Source organism: Tigriopus californicus, chromosome 2, assembly GCF_007210705.1.
Source record: "Tigriopus californicus strain San Diego chromosome 2, Tcal_SD_v2.1, whole genome shotgun sequence".
Lineage (NCBI taxonomy): Eukaryota > Metazoa > Arthropoda > Copepoda > Harpacticoida > Harpacticidae > Tigriopus > Tigriopus californicus.
Window position 1 is genome coordinate 2,957,687 of NC_081441.1, and position 20,216 is coordinate 2,977,902.

The 20,216-nt window shown below is 45.2% G+C and overlaps 3 protein-coding genes and 1 long non-coding RNA gene across 4 annotated transcripts in view; 2 read left to right on the forward strand and 2 right to left on the reverse strand.

Moving 5' to 3' along the window:
- LOC131877197 (uncharacterized) overlaps window positions 1–10,420 on the forward strand; it is a 17,639-nt gene extending 7,219 nt beyond the window's left edge. Inside the window, exons 2-3 of the long non-coding RNA XR_009372857.1 lie at window positions 9,137–9,538; window positions 9,678–10,420. This is a non-coding gene — a long non-coding RNA (uncharacterized LOC131877197). The remainder of the gene's footprint in view (window positions 1–9,136; window positions 9,539–9,677) is intronic.
- Window positions 10,421–11,582: 1,162 nt separating this feature from the next.
- LOC131877194 (phosphatidylinositol 3-kinase catalytic subunit type 3-like) lies at window positions 11,583–14,816 on the reverse strand. Its single transcript, XM_059222799.1, is given in 3 exon segments — window positions 11,583–11,902; window positions 11,904–11,957; window positions 11,960–14,816. Coding segments are annotated over 3 exon segments (2,766 nt in total). The 5' UTR covers window positions 14,573–14,816; the 3' UTR covers window positions 11,583–11,803.
- Window positions 14,817–14,999: 183 nt separating this feature from the next.
- On the forward strand, window positions 15,000–16,145 carry LOC131877196 (uncharacterized). Its single transcript, XM_059222801.1, has one exon. It carries the CDS (start codon window positions 15,223–15,225, stop codon window positions 16,090–16,092), a length of 870 nt encoding a protein of 289 aa, XP_059078784.1. The 5' UTR covers window positions 15,000–15,222; the 3' UTR covers window positions 16,093–16,145.
- Window position 16,146: 1 nt separating this feature from the next.
- On the reverse strand, window positions 16,147–18,289 carry LOC131877195 (heat shock 70 kDa protein cognate 4-like). The gene has a single exon (XM_059222800.1). It carries the CDS (start codon window positions 18,197–18,199, stop codon window positions 16,277–16,279), a length of 1,923 nt encoding a protein of 640 aa, XP_059078783.1. The 5' UTR covers window positions 18,200–18,289; the 3' UTR covers window positions 16,147–16,276.
- Window positions 18,290–20,216: the final 1,927 nt, after the last annotated feature.

A 20,216-nucleotide genomic window follows, 5' to 3' on the forward strand; every position in this document is an offset into this window, starting at 1 on the left:
GGAGAGATAGATGGCTAGTGCTTGGGCGGCGGCTTGATTATCGATAACTCGGAAAAAGAGAAAGTTTCGGATTCGTTATATCGATAGTAATTAAGCCTGCTCTGTTTTTTTACACAATGTTGCCATGGCCCCATTTCCCAGGAAAAAACCAGTTTCTTTGGAAAAAAAATATCCCAGAAAAAAAAAGATTGGAAAAAAAATATCCCCACATCGTTCCCGGAAAACAGACGCAAAATCATTGGCCGATTCGAATTTTTTGGCTCGCCTAGGGTCATTTCCGATTTGGGCGCACAAGAGCTCATGCGTTTCCATTTCTCGAGAACCCTGGTTCAGTGACAGTGCTTGCTTGGCCAGCCTTTTTTTTTTCGTACTTACGAAGCTAAGCTTGGTCCATAGCCTTATTTCGCGAAATTATACTGAAGCGCTCTTCAAAAGTGGCCCACTTCCTCTACCTGGCGTAAATGTGAAATAACGCATTGGGTTATGGACCATTGGCAGATGATGAGATGGAGACCCACCCCATTTTAACAAATCCTACTCGAAAGGGCAATAAAAAAGTTCCAACGCCTGAAGAGAAGAAGGGGAGTTGAGTTGGTCGACGAGTATCGGGCTAAATAGTAATCAGTTTGCTCAACTTTTTTTTTGACGCCTTTTCCTTTCCAAACCTTTGTTTTCAAAGTGAGACCATTTTCATTAGAGGCTTTTTTTTGCGGATCGTCGTGAAAAAGGCTCAAAAATTGCTGGATCTGTGATTGGTTTGGGTGCGAAGAATTACTTTTCTGGCTTTTCCGTGCTTCAATCGAGCGACCATGTGGGGAACAATGGACCCCCAAGAAACCCGTTAGATCATGAAAGTTCAATAAAAGACTCATCATCTCCTAACATAAGTGGGCAATGAAAGCGAGCAAGAGATAATGGAAAGAGATGGTCTTTCCATGCGATGGAAAGTGAACCAACTCAAATCGTCATTTCTTTTTACTCCTCTGTCCAAGAACATTGAATATGATCTTTGCTTGTTAGTGAATGCCCAGAAGGTTTGACGAACGGATGATTAGAAGAAGAAGGGTCCTGGCGACGAAAGTCGATTGGATTCGTGGCTTGAATGCATGTGGTAGGGTGAATTCGTGAGAATTCGATTAACAACCCAATCAACCCTCCAAGGGTTGATAGAGGAAAGTTTCTTGGCGGATCTCAACCCTTATGGGCACTGTCTGAAACTTCTCTCCCCGCATCGCAGCCTTCATAATAAATGGATGGCCTTTTCTCCAATTCGAGGAGGCTTGTCTTACCTAAAGCAGGGATCAGGTTGGTCGCATTTTAGCACCTCCAATGACGAAACGTCTTCACACGGCCCAAAATTAAGACTGAATTCACAGTTTTTAATTAAGGATCTCGGATCGCATTCATGTGTGTTTTTGAGGGTTCGAGGGTTCGCGGTTCGAGGGTCCTATTCCTGTACCAAACTTTGCCATCATGTTGTCACAGGAAGATCCACGCCCTCTGCAAACACCTGACTAGTGAATGTTTATTCTGAAAACACCGTTAAAGCCGAACCTGGGGCTTAAGACAACTCAAATAGATTCACATTTGTGCATGGGACCTATTGAGAGTGCACGGTTGGCCTTTCCCACGCACTAAAGGGAAATCTCCGCAACTTGCCAGATTTGGTATAGATCTAGTGCTAATTCGACGAGCGATGTTCCTCCGTCTAAATGTACAAAAGAACAGGGCGCGTGGGGGAAAAGTTTTGCCAATTTTCTTCCAATAGCCTGTGATATGATTAGCTTTGACGAGGCTTGAAGTCAATCCAGGCACAACGACCGACTCACTTGCCCGGCATCAAAGAATAAACTTTAGAGTTCACCAAGTTCCCACTATTCGCGAATTAGAATGAACCGAAGTGACAAAATTGAGCAGAGGATTCCAAGCAACTTCCTTCCCTCCAATTGATGGTGTGTTGCGACTATTTTTTTTCTCCAAATTTATGGCTTTCTTTGGGGGAGTGAAACCAAGCACATGAACATTTCATTGGGAAAAATCGTGCACCCCATCTATTATTCGTATTCAACGTGATTTATGGTTTGTTTACATGGAACGATAATAATGGTCGGAGGGAGACGAAAACACGGGGAATGGCTCTATTTAATAAACACCCGAATATGTTCAATACGACGGAGGCGCATTTTCTTTGACTCTTGGCTCATAAATTGTTTTCGCTCTTTTTTTTTTCAAAGAAGCTGTGCAAAGGGAAAAAGCCATCATCATCATCATCCATCACCATATCGTGGTTAGCTTGGTCTACCCAAGATCGGGTCTATGAAACATTTCTCCTCCTCCCATATGAAGCTGCATTACGTCACTTTCAAGTTATACAGATAATCCACACTTCAAAGTTAACCCTCTTTCAAAACATATGCACAAAATGGCCATTTTGAAGGGGAATATGGCCAGAACATATCCACTTCAAGCCTACTGAGTTCAGGACCCCCTGGAAGTATCCCTTACTTCATCTCGGGAATCAGGACCAAGGGCCACAAAGTAGGGCTAACGAGAACTCGAGCTCGAACCCAATCGGCCATTGAAGCGCGAAATGGCGTCAAAACGCGTTATGATTATCATCATTGTAGGAGGACGACGACTATATCCTTAATCCTCCAGGGTATTGGTTGGCGTATCTCGAGGTCGGTCGCACTTGAAGGTTCCTGGTTTCTTGTTCCAACGCAGATAATGTTGAGCGTTCTCTAGAACTCTCTTGAGACACAAAGGCACATGTCCTCTGCAGGAAAGATTATCCCATCTTCCAACTTCTCATCGTTTCTCTCAGGGTTGCCACTGATGTATGATTGGATATGAAATAGCTCTAGCTTGAGCATCGTTATGTAGGTCACAGGATCCTCAGACCATTCAAAGCTCACGAAGAGTTCAAGCGACAAAGCAAGGTTTTATGGCGATCGTTCCAAGAGCATTTAAGTATTTCCACCCTCCAGCTTATAGCATAATAGAAGACCTGGCTTTTCAGCGACGGTATACCAAAAATCTGACAATCTGTCAATCTGTCTTGCCAGAAATGCGGCCAATCTTTCAGATACCCACAATGAGACCAGATCTGAGAGGAAATGCTGTCATTTCGAGGTAATTGTGTCCTCTTTTTCTTGTCAGATTACAACCCAGACCTACACAGGGGAAAGATCTTGTTAGCTATCATTGATGCCTCATGCATATGTACGTATCATCTCAGAAAAGGCAGGAAAAATCGAGTAAAAACGCAACAGTAGATGCGAAGAACGAAAGAGAGAGAGATAAACAGTTCTGAGAGAGACTTGAAAGTAATCGAGAGAAATATTATCCACATGGACGCGCGGAACTTGGATTTGCATATCCAAGCAAGCAATGCAACATTTCCACAGAAACAAAGGGCGGTGTGATGTTAATGCCTTCCAAAAATGAGCTATGATCTCCATCCAGGATTTGAACAAATCAAGCCATAGGGCGGAGTCGCTCTTCAACCTCGCAAAGTGCAAAACCAGTTCTGCAAATGATGCACCGTTGCGGTCAGGTATGAGCATGTCTTCCGCTCTAATCTCGAGACTCGAGATTTGACAATAAGCACATTCATTTTCTCAAAGCAGATTTGATTATTGTTATGCCATTTGCGACATCCCATCGGATTTCCTCCACGTAGTTTCAAGTATTGGTGACACTCTCGATGGAGAGCCACGGATGGGCAATCATTCAAAAAAAACAACTACATATACTTCTTGTTTTTCGGACCAAAGGTAATGAAATTTCCCCTCGGATTTCATTCTCTGATATCAAATTGCTCCCTCCACAAATTGCGGTTGAAAACAGGTATTGAGTTTCCATTGCTCAATCCACTGGGCTCTCATCATTGGGCAAAGGCTATTGGAAGAGAAGAGCAGGGGTTTTGCTTCTTTCTTGCAGTTCTTCAGGGATCTCTGGGTTAATTATCATAACCTTGTTGGAGAGCTCGCCCAGAACCCCTTTGACTCATCGTCGAGGATTGAGAAGCTACTTACAAATTCCAGACATATGGGGTCTTTTCGAATGTTGATGAGCTTGGAGGTGCCCCCCCCCCAACCTCTCCTTCCTATCGATACAGAAAGAGTTACGGCTTGTCCAGGCCAATATCAGTCATTGTAATGTAATATGAAATATTCTTTGGAAATCGAATCGAAAAGCCAATGGATTTGGACTACCATACTCCAGTTTTGAACTCTGCGTGACCGACGAAATATGAATTTCAAGCCGTTCAGCGAGAAGAGTGAAAGTTTCTGAAGTCATGATCAATCCATCTTGAGGTTCAAGATCTGCCATTTTTGGTAGTTATCAAGAGATGAAATTGAGGCCTAGTCAAGATAAGAATGCATTTGCATGCGATCTAGTCGCCAAGACAAGGCCTCTCTCTGAGCCACAAGGATAAGTTTATCCAACATGACGACTCTTTCATTGTGAGGCTCTAGAAAACAAGATGGAACACAACGATAGGTATAAAAATGAAAAACTGAGCAAGACCTCATGATATCATGGGCAAAACTAAATCCAATCCCTCATAAAACAAGGCGAATCCCAATTAGAATCTCCCTTAATGGAACACGTGTGCTTGCATTCTGTTATTGCTAAAATGCAACAGTTTCTCGTTGGCAACCAAATGCAACGAACGATTCGTCATCGTTTTCCATGCCTCAAGGTTGCATTTCCGTTCTCATTCTCACCCAAATTGAGGCCATCATCCTCAACATTTACGCCTTTGTCTTAATGGAACCTTACTCAATGGATCGAAGACATTTTCGATTGTTGAACAAGGGTTCAGTCTAGACTTTCGTGTGAGTATGAGGTGTCTGACACAACATCAAGAATGCGACCACCTCGGCTTTCCTCAAGTTTTTTCCCTTTTATCCAACATAATTTCCTGGATTACAAAAACGAGACAGATCAGGAATGAAACATCTTCACTATTTTTTGGCTCTAGTTGAGACGGATAAGGACAAAAAGTTGCCTTGCCTTGGAATTAGCTTTTGAGTAACGAGATCCACCCATGTGTGCCAGGTAGGCTCTTTTTTTCGTGGTATTCATATCTACTGACTTGCATCTCATGTGTCATGCGTGACAAATGTGCCTAAGTGGGAAGAAATATGAGTTCCATCTACCAACCGATCAAACGTGCCTTATTCCAAGTTCCAATTTGCTCATGAAACGTCATTTCACTCCTTGGATTCGGACTAAAACCAGGCAGTGGTGTGTTAAGGAAGCGGTTCTCCAAACCCAGACATGACCAGGTATCGTGGCAAGAGAGAAGCCCTTCAAGGCTCATTCTGATTTATTGAAGGATCAAGTATTATTGCAATGATAATCGGTCGTTGTTCCAGAAACCTCAATATGATCCTGATCCACGGGGTTCATCGAAGGGGTAGAAACACTTTTCAGGTGCATCATTTTGTCACTGCCCTGGCCATCATAACAAGCATCCTCCATGCTTCTCTACTCGTACTCGTAGGTGCCAGTTTGTAGATACTGACAGACTCACACGTTCGAGGAGAGGCACCACCATAAGCAGTATCAAGCACTCTAGTTAGTAGTAGGTCCCTCAAAAGTCTCAAACTTCAAGCCAGGTAGCCAGCGAGTAGCTTCTCCGTACCTTGTCCGTTCAGCTGAGTTGGTGGTACGTACTCCTGCCTTGATGAGATCGAATGTAACCGCCCATGATCATTTGGGAGTTTTCAAAACTCTATTCAACTAGCAACTTTGTCAGAAAAGTGAAACGGGAAGGGTCTAGTGTGATGGTGTTGACAGTGGGTCTTACCTTCGATGATGTAGAAAAGGTGGCAAGGCTGATTGTTTGATGGCCTTGTGTTCTTGTTTGAAACCGGCAATCTTATTCAAAATCCTCCCTCACCTGCTGTGCTCTGTTGCTCTTGTATGCCAAACTCACGGGATTGTAGAAGAACTGACAAAGTTCACACTCTATTTGGTCGCTGAAAACTGGAACACTTGTGACAATCACCCTCGGACACTTTTCCTGAAGTGGAACAGGGTATGAATCAGGGGATTTTCATGTGCCACCCAAAACTGTGGAATGGAATCTCTGTCTCTGTGTCTCTCTCTGTCTGTTGTTTTCTTTCTCCTTCACAGTCAAGCCACTAAAATGAGGATCCAGGCAGGGACGCGACGCACTCAACCGAGGGTGGGAAGACAGGTTTAAGCAGCACCACGGCAAGTCACAACACTGGCAGGCACCACAAAACCATCCAAGTACAGTCGACCACTCCACACATTCAGGCTAGTTCAACGGAAAAATGGATCTGCAGACGATTCAGCCACTCCGATTGCTCTCTGACACTCTCACTCACTAAGGAAGGCTCCACATTCAGGCAGCAAGCTCTTCTCAAGTCGCTTTTTCGTCAAAGCACGGCCATTGCCGCATTACATAAAATGGACAGGAACGGACGGGAGAGCGAGAGCGCTTTCAAGACATTGGGAGCGCGAGTAGGTTCTGTCCTGTCTTGCTGGGGAACGAGGCACAACCGTGAGCAAGGCGTGCGCGGCTTTAGAAATCCGCCGCGAGCCAAGGGATGGGCCAGAGGGCGCTCCAGGTCAGGCTACAATTCTTTTTACAAATGCTTGACTGTATGAATGTGCATGTGTGTAGGGAGCTCTGTATACGTCTGTGAATCAACCAGGAAGAAAACTTGGGGATCTGGAGAACAAGCTCATGTACATGCTCGAAGATACCCCCTTCCTCTCCATCATGAAAACTTAGGAGAAGTCTGAAAGTTTTTTTTTTCTTCATTTCTAGCTTGCTCTGAAAAACAACACGACCTTACCATTAGGGATGACATGAGGATAGGTCCAATTTATCATGTCTCAGGCATCATTGGCGGTAAAAAAACGCAACTCTACCCCTCCTCCTCCTGTACAACAGTCCACGTTCATTCTGTGTGGAATAATATCGAAATCTTTCAATTTGTCACGGCAGCACAACCATCTTTGCCATGAGGATTGAGAATCCTGGTGGAGTCAATCGCTAATGATTCTTACTTTGGTGCGTTGAGAAAATGCATTAAGGCGTTGGTTTTTGCAAATGTGGAGGAGGGTTGACGGAAGAATGGCTGCCGGCGTAATGATGGTTGGCAAATTTCTTACATAACGACTCCTATGGGAGTATTGATTGAGATGGGAGTACCATCAAAGCGCCCAATGGTCGGTATACAATGAGCCTTTCCCTTTCGTTTTTAGATGGAACGTTAAGGAAAAAAATTGAGATTTGTTGGAAGGAATTTCGTTCCAAGATTTGGCAACCCCTTCATTAATCTTCAAGGCCGAAACGATCAATTAAAAGAGGATAAAGTAAGGAGTAATAGGTGTTACTCTTAGTCTGTGCAAGAGACATATCAGCATTTGTGATTGAAATGGGTTTTATAGAAATCCTATGTATACTTTGGTGGTTTGTGTTTTGCATATCTTGATTTGTTCCAATTAAGGGATACATCAACGATTCCTTAGATTTCAATGCCTTAACCACCCTCAAATACACTTATCAGCACCATGGCGAGATACATGTGGTTTGCCATTTCAGTTCAACAGCACTTGCAATGTGTTGAAGGAAAGTTCATTAACACAATTAAAAAACTTTCCGAAAATCGAGAATTTAGTCATTCACGAAAGAAATACATTTTCTAAGACTGTAATTCTTATATGCTTTTTAAATTACAAAGTAATCTTAATTTTTGTTCCACACAACAGAACGTGTTGTTCGTTCAGGATTAGGGCTCTTTTAACTTCCAACAGGAGTAAATATGCATGGGACGTATTACAATTTGTCGCAAATACATTTATCGGAAAACCTGGCCAAAAGCTGCTTTTTATCTATCCGATATATTTTATTCATTCAATGTTTGGAACATCAAAAATAAAAAAGGATGGAAGTACTCTATATACTAAGCCACAGTTATCCTATTTATTTGAAAGCAATAACAAGCGAAACGGTGTTCTCTTTCCATAGACCGATTACTTTGAGGGCAGTGTTCAAGGTTCCACAAATTTATAGGTTGCGTTAGAAATGTTTAATTTCTAATTTTCATTACCCCGATCGGCTCAAACAAACCAAACACTTTGATACCGGGTTCAAATTAATGCATTATGTAGTGCCCTCAGGCTCCTGGAACCTTTATTATGACCTCCTCCTGGGATCGAATATCCATGATCGGGTACTCATGGACTTTGGCTGTCTACAACAAAATTTGTTTACCTTGTAAAGCTAGTGAGTGACCAGCAGTAAGATTACTCACTCACCATGTAGGAGCAGCGGTGTGCGGTGCTATACGGAAAAGCATAATCCAGATCCTTCTTTCTCTTTCATTTTTTTTCGTTGAAATTTAAAATCCTGTTTTCTTCCTCAAAGGAATACATAGGCCCTTTTTTAGCTCCTCTTTTCATCAATGAAGAATTGTCCTCTGTTTCTAGAAAAAAATACGCACTAACCTTCTCTAAGAAGACTAGGAGCTTATAATGTTACCTCACCTAATTAGAGTATTTGGTTTTTTTTCTTCAATTCATAAGATGTCATCATATTCATCAAAAACAGGCCCTGAAGCGAGAAGCACATTAAAATTGTAAGTGAAAGCAGGATGGATCTTCTTTGCAAGTCAATGTTTTGAATTAGGGCTGGTTAGTTTTTCATCTTTGCCTGATGTTTTGTTTCCTTAGTGTTGTAATGTTAATTAGAATGCCAAATTTAAGAAACATAGTTGGCATTATCTCAAGATATTGTCATGAATATAATCACTCCAAAGAGTAACAATACTTTGTTCAAAGATGAAAATATTGAGTTTATCATTGCTCAAAAATGAGGTGATTACAAAGAACACTTTCACAACCATTTTTACTTACTCTGATGGTTTGCACAATTAAAAAATGTAATTTAGTTAAATCTTAACTTCAACAGACGAAGTGCCTGGTAGGAATTAGAATCTGCAGATCATAATCAATCCAAATTTTATGGTGATAGTTTGGCTCTCTAATTGTTAATTTTTCTGGTCACCAAGCAGCTGTTGTGCCCAAATTCTGTTGTAGACAGTTAAAGTCATGAGTACCCATGATGCGTTTGTCATTTTTGGAGTAATCTAGCCTCTCAAGGGAAATGGTTGCTTGGCGTGGAACAGTTCGCGCTATGGCGTTTCCAAGAGGAATCAAGCCTTCGTTTGGAACGGCCATTTGGCTCGAAGGCGTTTTTTGTGTCCAATCGAACGCACCCATTCAAGTGGATCCCGATTTAAAGCAAAGCCTCCTAGATCGAACCAGAGTGATAGATTCAACCCAAGAATGTGTCCAAGTCATGGAACATTTGCAAAAAGTTGACAACCCATCGGATTGGACATGGAAGGCATCCATTTTCACCCTTTGGGACTGATCCAAGTCCGAGCGTGGGACAAGTCCATCTATCTGTTCCGAACACACGAAATCCGGATCTCTTGGTACAGGCCAATTGAAAAATTTGCTTGAAAACGCAAACATAATCAAGGTAAAAGAATGAATGTAAACACGCTATGTATTTGAGAACGTCTTAGAATGTTTCAGTTTAAGTTACCGAAGAATGTTGGTCCGTACCATCATGTTACTTGATGCCATGTTCCAAAGTTTGAATTCCAATCTCTTTTCAGGTGATGCATGGTTCAACTATGGATTGTCTGGCCATCCATCGATTCCGGAATCAACATGTGGGGTCTTTTTGGATACGGCCATGGCTCACAAAGTGGTGGCAATATCAGAATCACGGCGTTTCGCGCTTGCCGATTCGCTCTCGTTTAATCGTGTGTGTCTAGCAAATGGGTTACAGATCAATCCCTTGAAGGACTCCATGACGGACTTACTTTGGCGCGATTCTTCCGTCTATCTTCAGAAACCTTGGATGAAGATCTGTTGCTCTATTCAGCTTGGATGTGGACCCACTCTTGGATCTATATCACATCTACGAATCCCAAATCGACCGGATTATTGGCCATGTTCCAATCCATGTGTGAAAACGAGATGCTCCGCGCCATTGACAACAAATTATACCGGTTCCGACGTGCTCTGGCGGCGAGGTTCGTCCAATCAATCTGGGATCTTCATCCAAAACATTGGACCCATATGGAATAAGGGCACATTTACGACTATCTAAGAGGAATGGACGGCTACAAAACCGTACTTTTCTCCGACTCTAACCGGTCGGCTCATGTTTTGGCCCAAAATAGAACGAGTGCCTATATCTAATACAAAACTCTCCGCTCCAAGATTCAAGATCAAGCCGACTGTTCGGATTTTCCTCAATTGAAAGTTGGTTTGGTGATCCCACCCTCGTCGAAAGGGTCCATGTCTCTCAATTGGACTCCACCGAGAAAGCCCGTTTCTCAACTTGAACGGATGGAACATTGATACGGACAACTCTCCCAATCTCGTGGACATGATCATCCAAACCGGTTGTCCTATTGCTCTGGATATCTCGTTGAAACAAGAGGCGATCACAGCCTTCTTAGCTTGGAGCTCTTTGTGGGCCAATATCCCACGGTAAAACTCTCTCTCACGGAGGAAACCATACAAGATGGCCAATTGGCCGAGCTTTTGGCCAGTATCGTGTGGTGAAGATCGTGAGCCGATTTTAACACGAATTCAGTCCATGAAGTCGTCCGCAAATGTTTCCGAAACTCGGGCTTGTTGCCCAGGAACTTCTTCGAATTGACAAGTGCATATCGGGCTGTGCAGATGTGTAAGCATGGGCAAAGTGTCTTCAAATGTCCTGATCCGACGATCAAGGATCTCTTGGCTGATTTCGGGCTCTCCCACCAGAACAAACTTGAGGATTTTGTGCTATTATACTTTCACTTCAAGAATATCCTTCCGAATCCGATTTTGGATTTTCTTCATGCCAAATCCGTGGTGGATGCGGATATTGGAGCTAGACATCAAATAACTCAAGCCAAAGCCACGCGAATATTATTGAAGAATGTGGAAAAGCGATTGATCCATGTCCGAGTTAAGGCTAATAATAGCTTCTCCTCGATTCAAGAGTTTCAAAACACATTGAAAGAGGTGATCAAAGGTGAGGTAGGAGCGAAGGCTCAGGTTCATTGTTTTACGGAGCAACAGCTTTAATTGAAGTCCAGGATGCTGCACAAGTCAAGTCGGTGATGGTTGACCTGGGTAAGAATCACAAAGACAAGTGGCATATTACGAAAATTGGTTTCCATGCCAACTTAAAACGGAAACCGTCTGTAGCGTGCGATCGAACCACACTCACCCGGATGAACTCGTCCTACGTGGAAGACCTCGAGAAATTGGGCTTTTATAGCGGGTTCCACATCATTGAAGATCAAATACACCTTGATAACGACCTAACGATATAAAGAATACCAAAGCTACGAGCGAATTAGTTTCATTTTGGAAATCACTCCTTGATTGAAACATGCCCAATGAGTATAGAGTGACCGACCAACTTTAGAATAAGTTTTCCAAACGGAAAAACAAGATTCTTATAACCTTCCAAAGAAATGCAAAGTATTAAGTGAAAGGGGTAATATTTGTAATATTTTTGGATTGGCGACTGACTTCTTTTGGCAAGCAGGCCATGATTATTACTTTTTTTGTATTTCAGTTTCGAGTCATGTCGATTGATTAATCAATAGAAAATGGACGTAACAAAAGACGATTGCCCTAGCCGGCTCTGAATGGACTGGTATGTTTCCTAAAATAGATATGACAAACAAATTACGGACAGACAATCATGATCGTGCTGCATGTAAGTTCAGGGCTAATTCCGCCAGAATTGAGCCAATTTGTGAAATCGGTCGACGAGGGCGGGCATCACAGCGGAGGCGGACACGTCAATTAGGGGTCTGCATGAACCGAACCGCCCCCTCGTCATTCAGGTCCAATCGGAACTTATCTTGCACCTTGAGCACGGTCCGGTTTTGTCCGGCTCCAAGGCGATATCCGGCACAGACGCGTCCACCATGAGCGAGAACAAGTTTAAGATGAGGTTCGAGTAACGTCGCAGACTCAAGAAAGCCGTGTAGCACTGGGTTCGGAAGTCTTGGTAAGGCTCGGAATTCATCCCGCCAAACGCGTCGATCATCTCTTTGCTCAACTTCATGGGCGACGGCATCACCTTTGGATCGCGGCCGAGGATGTATCCAAAGTCGATGTGAAACAGCTTGCCGGCCTTGGTCAGTAGGAGATTGTCCAAATGTCGGTCCCCTACTCCGAGCAGATAGGTGATGACGCAATATCCGGCACAGCTACGAACATATGTGTCCATGACCTCGGGCTGAATGCCGTAAGGACTGCCTTCGGAGGGGTTATGCTTCCTGAAGAAGTTCTGAATGGTTCCATCTGTGTTGAGGATATCCGCGATGGCCATGGAGTTCACAAATTGCACGAATCCGTGCTTGGACGAGGTGGCGAGCACTCGGTAGGGGGTAAGTTTCAGATCCAGATTCTCTTGCTGAAGGATCCGGTTCATCAAGGTGATGATCTGAAGGATGAGCTGATCTTGGCGAAGGTCGTCTCCGTGCTTGAATAAGGTCACATACTGTTCGCCTTCCACGGTGACAAAGTTCAAACGGGCAGGCATCAAGGACGACTTGAATAGCGTGGCTTGACCCGGAACCAACCCATTGACTCGGACACTCGGATCCAGAGGCAATTCCAATGGGTCAAATCGGACAAAGTTGAACTGGAAGGCATCGGGATCGGCCAAGAGAGCTTGGAGGCGCTCAATTTTCTTCTTCCGATTCCCGGATTCTCGGGCCACGGCCTTAATGAGTAGCACGAGTTTCTCCAGGAACTTTTGTTGCCGTTCCAGAAAGTTGAGACGCTCTCGCCACTCGGTGGGACCTTTCCTCAATGTGGACATGAACTTCTTCATAACCAGCTGGTACATTTCTTGCATCTTCGCATCCTCCTTGACGCCCTCGCCTCCTTCTTTGTCTTCGCACTCTATCACGAGATACCAGAACAAATAGTTGGCAATGGCCGAGTGATTACAAGCCCGATCAATGAGAAAGGCCGCTAATCCCAAATCGCTTTCATCGGATTCCCCCTCAGGCACGGTCGTACTATTGAAGGGGCCTGGGGCTTGCCCTTGTTGCTGATGGGGTTGAGCGGGAGGAAATTGGTCGCTACTTTCGTCGTCAATGTCATCTTGAAGGTCGGAATTGGTCAAGCTTTGATCCGTGACGGTGATCGTGTTGGGCGGGAGAGAGCACTCCATGGCGGATGATTCAGCGTGTCCCAGCCAAACCTCGTTGATCTTCTCGTATTTCAAGGCTTGGACGAGCTGGAGTAAGTACAATTGCAGGTCTTCGTCAGAGGCTTGCCGCAGCCGGTTCACAGCGTATTGACGCAATCCCGGGTGCTTGAAGGCTGGCCCGAGGAGTTCCAAGGCGTCCTCCACATCCATGGGAGCCCATTTATTGATCAGGTCCAAGGCTTGCTTGGCCTCCATTCGTGATGTCCAACTGATGCACTTGACGAACTTGGCGAGCGCGCTCTTGTCGTTGGAGAGGTAGTGGCGGAAGCGCCACATCAGATCCTGCTCAAACGAGGTCAAGGCTTGCGTGGTCGGGTAGCTGAGGATGGCGTTGAGCCGAGTCTTGATCTCGGAATTGGGCTTGAGATCCTTGTCGCCTTGACCGGCGCGCGCTGAGCGAGCCAGTCGATGGTGTTTGGCCTCGACGATGTTGTCGAACTCGACGTCAAAGTCCGGACAGCGCACCAAATCGGTCTTGGCCGCTAAGTGCGGCGCGTCCTCGGGGAAACGCGGGTGCGGCTCATAATACACCACAGCCACCTGCTCCACATCACGGCAGTGCAGCTGAGGGAACTCTACCATGAGGAACAGGAGATTAGAGCTCATCTTTTCCTTTTGATTGATCCGTTCCACCTCGGCAAAGGTCAGTCGATCCAGCCAATCCACGGGCTGAATGCGGCCCGCCCGATGTTTTTTGGCCAAGGCCGTGAGTCGAGGCAGATCGCTCTTTTCGGTCTGCCCCGTCGCCGTGGTGGTGATGGGCAGGTCTTGACCGGGTGTGGCACAGCCCGGGCCACGCCCATCGGCCGTGCGATCATTCCAAATCCGCAAATCAAACTGCCCTTGGCGGAACACGCCCCCTTGGCCGAACAACGGCAACGTGGTCCCGCCCACCACTTCTCGGGTCCGCCCACCGCCACAATCGAGTATGGTCAAACACAGATTGGCGGCCACGGGCAAATCCGAATATTTCAAGGGGAATTCCAGCCACTGATTCCACTCCCAGCGACGCGTGAAATGCTTGTAAAAGGTCAGGATGGGCACGTGGAGTGGTTCGTCTGGGAGTCCGCCGGCCGTGATCACGGCTTGGACCAAGAGATCGGGATATTTGGTCTGATTTCGACCCGCATATTTGAGGATGGGATCTCGCGCAATTTGCTCGGGTTTGTAACGGGACAGCGAGCCTTCCAAGGTGCAAATCTTGACCCGCACATTGAGTTCCAGACTCGAGCTCTCGACAAAGTAGAACTTGTCGGGCAGCGACTCCATGGGGTCAACGGCTGCTAAGATAATAGGAAACACCACCGACACCACCCATCAATGTCCATAGAATTGCTTAGTAGAGCGAATCTGCGATGCACTCTCTCTCCTCTTTGTTTTGATTCAGAGAGCTATCATAGAAGGTAAATCCCAGAGCGATGGCGCATTGGAACATGCACCCAATACGTTCATGGGAACTATTTCTAAGGTTCGAATGAAATAGCACCAAATCGTTGCTATCATCTCACAACGATTACTTTTGTTTGGACAATGTTAAAGGGATTTCAGCTACCTCACTATCATGAGCTCATCGTTGGCTGTTCAAAACTCACTGAGGCAGCTGCTGAAAAAGTCCATTGTTCTTTAGGATCATAACAAACCTCGGGTCCATGGATAAGAGTGGCCAAATCCTCCACGTCAAATATTACCAGTTCACAATCTCATTGATATCAAACACAACACATACAATAACTTGGCTCCATGTGACATTCAATATGAATTCAAGAGCTGTATTGATCGCAAACCCACCCTCGTGGCTGTCAGTCCAATAGGAATGACGGCCATTCCGTGACCTTAGCTCCAGTCTATTCCCGTTAAAACACAAGCAACGCACCCTATGTTGTCGCCGTGAAATCTGCCTCTGGATCCCATCGCTCTTTATGTTACGGTTAGCCCGTTACGCCCAGCCCGGGAGCCTGATCTGCTCGGGCGGGGTCCTGCAATGGATGGAGGACCGCGAAGAGCAAGGTATCTCCCAGCCCGTTCACGGATTCGACCAACCTGAGGCTTACCCGGACCTGTCACCCGCATACGAACATCGCTCAGATTTGACCTGGCGTCAACGCCTAGGTTTGATGTGGCGCCTGGACGAGTATGGTCAAGTCAGTCCCGAGCTTGAACTGGTCCTATCCTCTACCGTGGCCGTCAGTCTGGTCTCAGGCACGGTGGGCGGGGTCTTCAAGGGCATTGACGCCTTCAAGGAGTTCCGTTTGCGTAACCAACACGAAATGTTTCGATCGCCGTTTGAGGCCCAGCAACAGATGCAGGATAGGGTGGTCTTGACGCAGATGCGTTGGTTCATGCGCTACGCCCTCAAGTTTGGGGCCATGACCTTGGCTTTCACGGCTATCTCGCTCTCATTGACGGCCATGCGAAACCGGATCAACCCGTTAGATCATGCCTTGGCGGGTGGTTTGGTGGGAGCGGCTTGCGTTTTTATGGAGGGGCCCCGAGCCATGGTGGGGATGGGGCTGAGCGGGGTCATGTTGGGACTGATGGCGGGTATCAGCTTGTCGGCCATCCATTGGCTCACTGGGGAAACGGTGAGTGACCGATGGCTCCGAAGACATCAGGAACGCCTACGCGAACGGGCTGAACTGAACAAGGAGAGTGATGAGTCGATTGAGTTTTTGTTGAGTGGTCGCAAAGTCGACAAACCGAGCCTAAGTGACATGGAAGATAGTGCAGAGCGTGATTTGACCTATGTCGAGCGAACTGTGAACAAGTTGAAGGAGTTTTTCAATATGTAACGGTACCTATGTTGTTGAAAGTACTTTCTCTTAATAGTAATGAGAAAAAGCTAGTTAAAAGGTTTCATAGTTTATTTCTCGAACGAACAATTCAGAGAGTATGTTACAAGAGCGATTTGGAGTAGCTATTTCTGACAAACTAGAATTTTCAATTAGGCGTAAGCAGACACTACCATATTTCTATCTAATCGACCTCTTCCACGGTAGGTCCACCCTGAGCATTGCCAGTCGGCATACCACCGGGCATACCACCATTGGCAGCTCCACCCGCCGATTGGTACAATTTGGATATAATCGGGTTGCAGACCCTTTCCACTTCTTTCAGCTTGTCTTCAAACTCCTCTTTCTCGGCCAGCTGATTCCCATCCAACCATTGGACCGCATCATCGCACGTCTGGGTAATAGTTTTACGATCGGAGTCACTCAACTTATCCTTGAACTTTACATCATCAATCGAACTCTTCATATTGAAGCAGTAGGACTCCAAATTGTTCTTGGCCGCGATCTTCTCCTTCTGTTTGTCGTCCTCGGCCTTGTATTGCTCGGCCTCATTGACCATCTTCTCAATCTCTTCTTTGGAGAGTCGCCCCTTGTCGTTGGTGATGGCAATCTTCTCTTGCTTGCCGGAAGACTTGTCCATGGCGGAGACATGCAAGATCCCGTTAGCGTCCATGTCGAAAGTGACCTCGATCTGAGGCACGCCTCTGGGAGCGGGTGGGATGCCGGTCAAGTCGAATTTGCCCAGAAGATGATTGTCTTTGGTCATGGCCCGCTCACCCTCAAAGACTTGGATGGTGACGGCGGGTTGGTTGTCCGAGTAGGTGGTGAACGTTTGGGTTTGCTTGGTGGGCACAGTCGTATTTCTCTTGATGAGCGAGGTCATCACTCCACCTGCGGTTTCAATGCCCAAAGACAAAGGAGCCACATCCAGAAGCAGCAGACTGCCCACTTCTTCAGAGGTATCTCCGGTGAGGATGGCCGCTTGCACGGCAGCTCCGTACGCCACGGCTTCATCCGGATTGATGCTCTTGTTCAATTCCTTGCCGTTGAAGAATTCTTGAAGCAGTTTTTGGATCTTTGGGATACGGGTGGAACCACCGACCAGCACGATATCGTGAATGGCGGACTTGTCCATCTTGGCATCGCGTAGAGATTTCTCCACGGGGTCTAGGGTGGCGCGGAACAAGTCAGCGCAGAGTTCTTCAAACCGCGCTCTCGTGATCGAGGTGTAGAAATCGATGCCTTCAAACAACGAGTCAATCTCGATGTTAGCTTGAGCGGACGCCGACAGAGTTCGCTTGGCCCGTTCACATGCGGTTCGCAATCGTCGAATGGCACGCTTGTTAGAGCTCATATCTTTCTTGTGCTTACGCTGAAACTCCTTCACAAAGTGGTCCACCAATCGGTTGTCGAAATCCTCTCCGCCCAAGTGGGTATCACCCGCAGTGGACTTGACTTCGAATATCCCGTCCTCAATGGTCAAGATCGACACGTCAAAGGTTCCACCTCCCAAATCAAATATGAGCACATTGCTCTCTTTGGCTCCTTTCTTCTTATCCAACCCGTAGGCAATGGCGGCAGCCGTGGGCTCGTTGATGATTCGTAGAACATTCAATCCCGAAATGGCGCCCGCATCTTTGGTTGCTTGACGTTGCGAGTCATTGAAGTAGGCTGGCACCGTAATCACGGCGTCCTTGACGGAAGATCCTAAGTAGGCTTCCGCGGTTTCCCTCATTTTGACCAATACCATGGAAGAGATCTCCTCGGGGTTGAAGGTCTTCTGCTCGCATTTGTATTCAACTTGGATTTTGGGTTTGCCCCCAATCTCCACCACGTGGAAAGGCCAATGTTTCATATCCCTTTGGACGGTAGGATCTTGAAACTTACGACCGATCAGACGCTTGGCGTCAAACACCGTATTGGAAGGGTTCATGGCCACCTGATTCTTGGCGGCATCGCCGATCAAGCGTTCCGTGTCCGTGAAGGCCACATAAGATGGTGTGGTACGGTTTCCTTGGTCATTGGCGATGATTTCCACTTTGCCATGTTGAAACACTCCCACACAGGAGTAGGTAGTTCCCAAATCAATACCAATAGCTTTAGCCATTATGTCTTCTTAGCAGATATTGGTTGCTTTTAATAGTCTTCTGAAACTGTATTAGTATGTGAAGTCTTCGAATTATTCTGTGGGAAAGAGGGCCGGAGAGCGGCTTATATATGTGGAGAGGATGAAGCCCGAGGGTTCTCGATATTTCAGAACGCTCGTAAATTTGTTTTGAACCGTGTTTCGCTTGACGTCGGCAGGCTCCAGAAATTTCTTTTCTCCTAAACTCTCAGGGTTACCAAGCACCATTAGGGCTTGCCTGGGACGTTGGTCAACCATGAAATAGGTTTGACCATTGAATCCAAATACCAGTAGAAAAGGCAGATATATAGACCCACATATCCAATGAATCAAATTCATTCGGGATAGTGTTGATTTACGTGTACTTTCCAGCCTTATTCCTGTACGTTGGTCACCCTGCTTGAGAGATATCGATGTCCGAGAAAGCTTAGAAACCTCTCGAAACGACAGGAAACGCTAGAAAATTCGTAAAACAACGTTTCATACTCAGATTTATTTATCTTTTAAGTTACGTGGTTTAAGGCTATTATACCCCCTATGTATATCCGTGAAGGATGTGTTGAACAATAGAGAGTTATGGAAGCTATATCGATTGAGGAATATAATCTAAACGTTCCGAGTCCCTTGAAAGGTGTTGTGAATTTAATATTTGCCTGTTGTTATCATGGTACATCCGACGTATTTTTGGTTCAAACCACATGTAAAGGCTGAGATTCAAGCCTTGATCCTCTTAAACATGCCAAACAGATTTTGGTGATTGGTACAAGCTTTAGAGGCTAATACCGGTTTCTTTAAGCTATTGGAGCGCAAAACGGAACGACATTGTAGATAGTAATGAAGTGATCATCCAAAAAGGAGCAAAAGTGATCTAAATATCTTTTGAACATAAGTTCAATTTGTTTGATTCAGATCTATTACTACTAGAATAATGAACATGAGAACTGCTGTGAATGAGTTGGTTTTGAGGCGGAATTGTAAGTTCCGCTACATAATGTAGATAGAGGAGGGTTTAAATTTTTGACACCCTCCATTATCATTTACCATACCTCCATCAATAAAAATATAAAAAGACTGTCGACCTTTTACGGGTTACGCTAACAATGCTAAATAAGTTTAAGGATCATTGGATGACAGATCACTCGGTTAGCGAAATAGTACCATGAACCGGCTTGTGATCAATTCCCAAGAGACCCAGACAACCGATAGGTCGGTCAGTCGACTTCTACTTAGGTATATCTAGATATCCTTGGCTACGTTCAGGAAGGGACTCTTCAGGCCAATTTCCAACTTTTTGGTTGGCCAAGCTTCGTGGCAATTGACAATGAATTATATGTTTAAAAGATTATAACAGGTATCTTAGTCATTATAAGCAAGTATTTTCCTTCCTCAATAGTTCCATAAAGAAATGGCTTTTTGTAATAGGGGGCAGTTGATTTTATAATCAAATAAGTACATTTTTATTGCGGTCATTGATGGCGAACGAGCAACATCCAAAAATACTCCAAAGTCTTTATAGCAAGTCGTAATTTGTAGTTATTTGGGACTTCAATATTTGTTCCATAATCCTCATTTAAAATTGCCATGGAATTGAACGCTTTTACAAAAGTTGCATGCTAGCTATCACTATCGTGCAATTTCACTTACCAGACGTTAGCATCAACGTTTAGGCAGGTAAGTACTAATTGACAAATAGTATTTGCAAAATGCCGAATGGGGCAAATGGCTACCTTTGCTTGTCAGAATGGAATTCGAGTATTTGATTGAAATTTTCAAGGATCATTGTTCTGTCCCCATTAGGGGCTGTGAGGTAAGAGTTGAACAAACCCTATCGGCCAAAAAAGGAAACATACCGTTACGTTAGTAAGGATTAATCGAGACTGTTTCTGATTCATTTAAAAACTTTTGAAATCACGTGAAGACAGATACAAACAAAAGTGATTGCATTTCTTATGAATGATCTGAGGTTATGTGAGATAGTGAAATAAGAGTGATGAGTAGA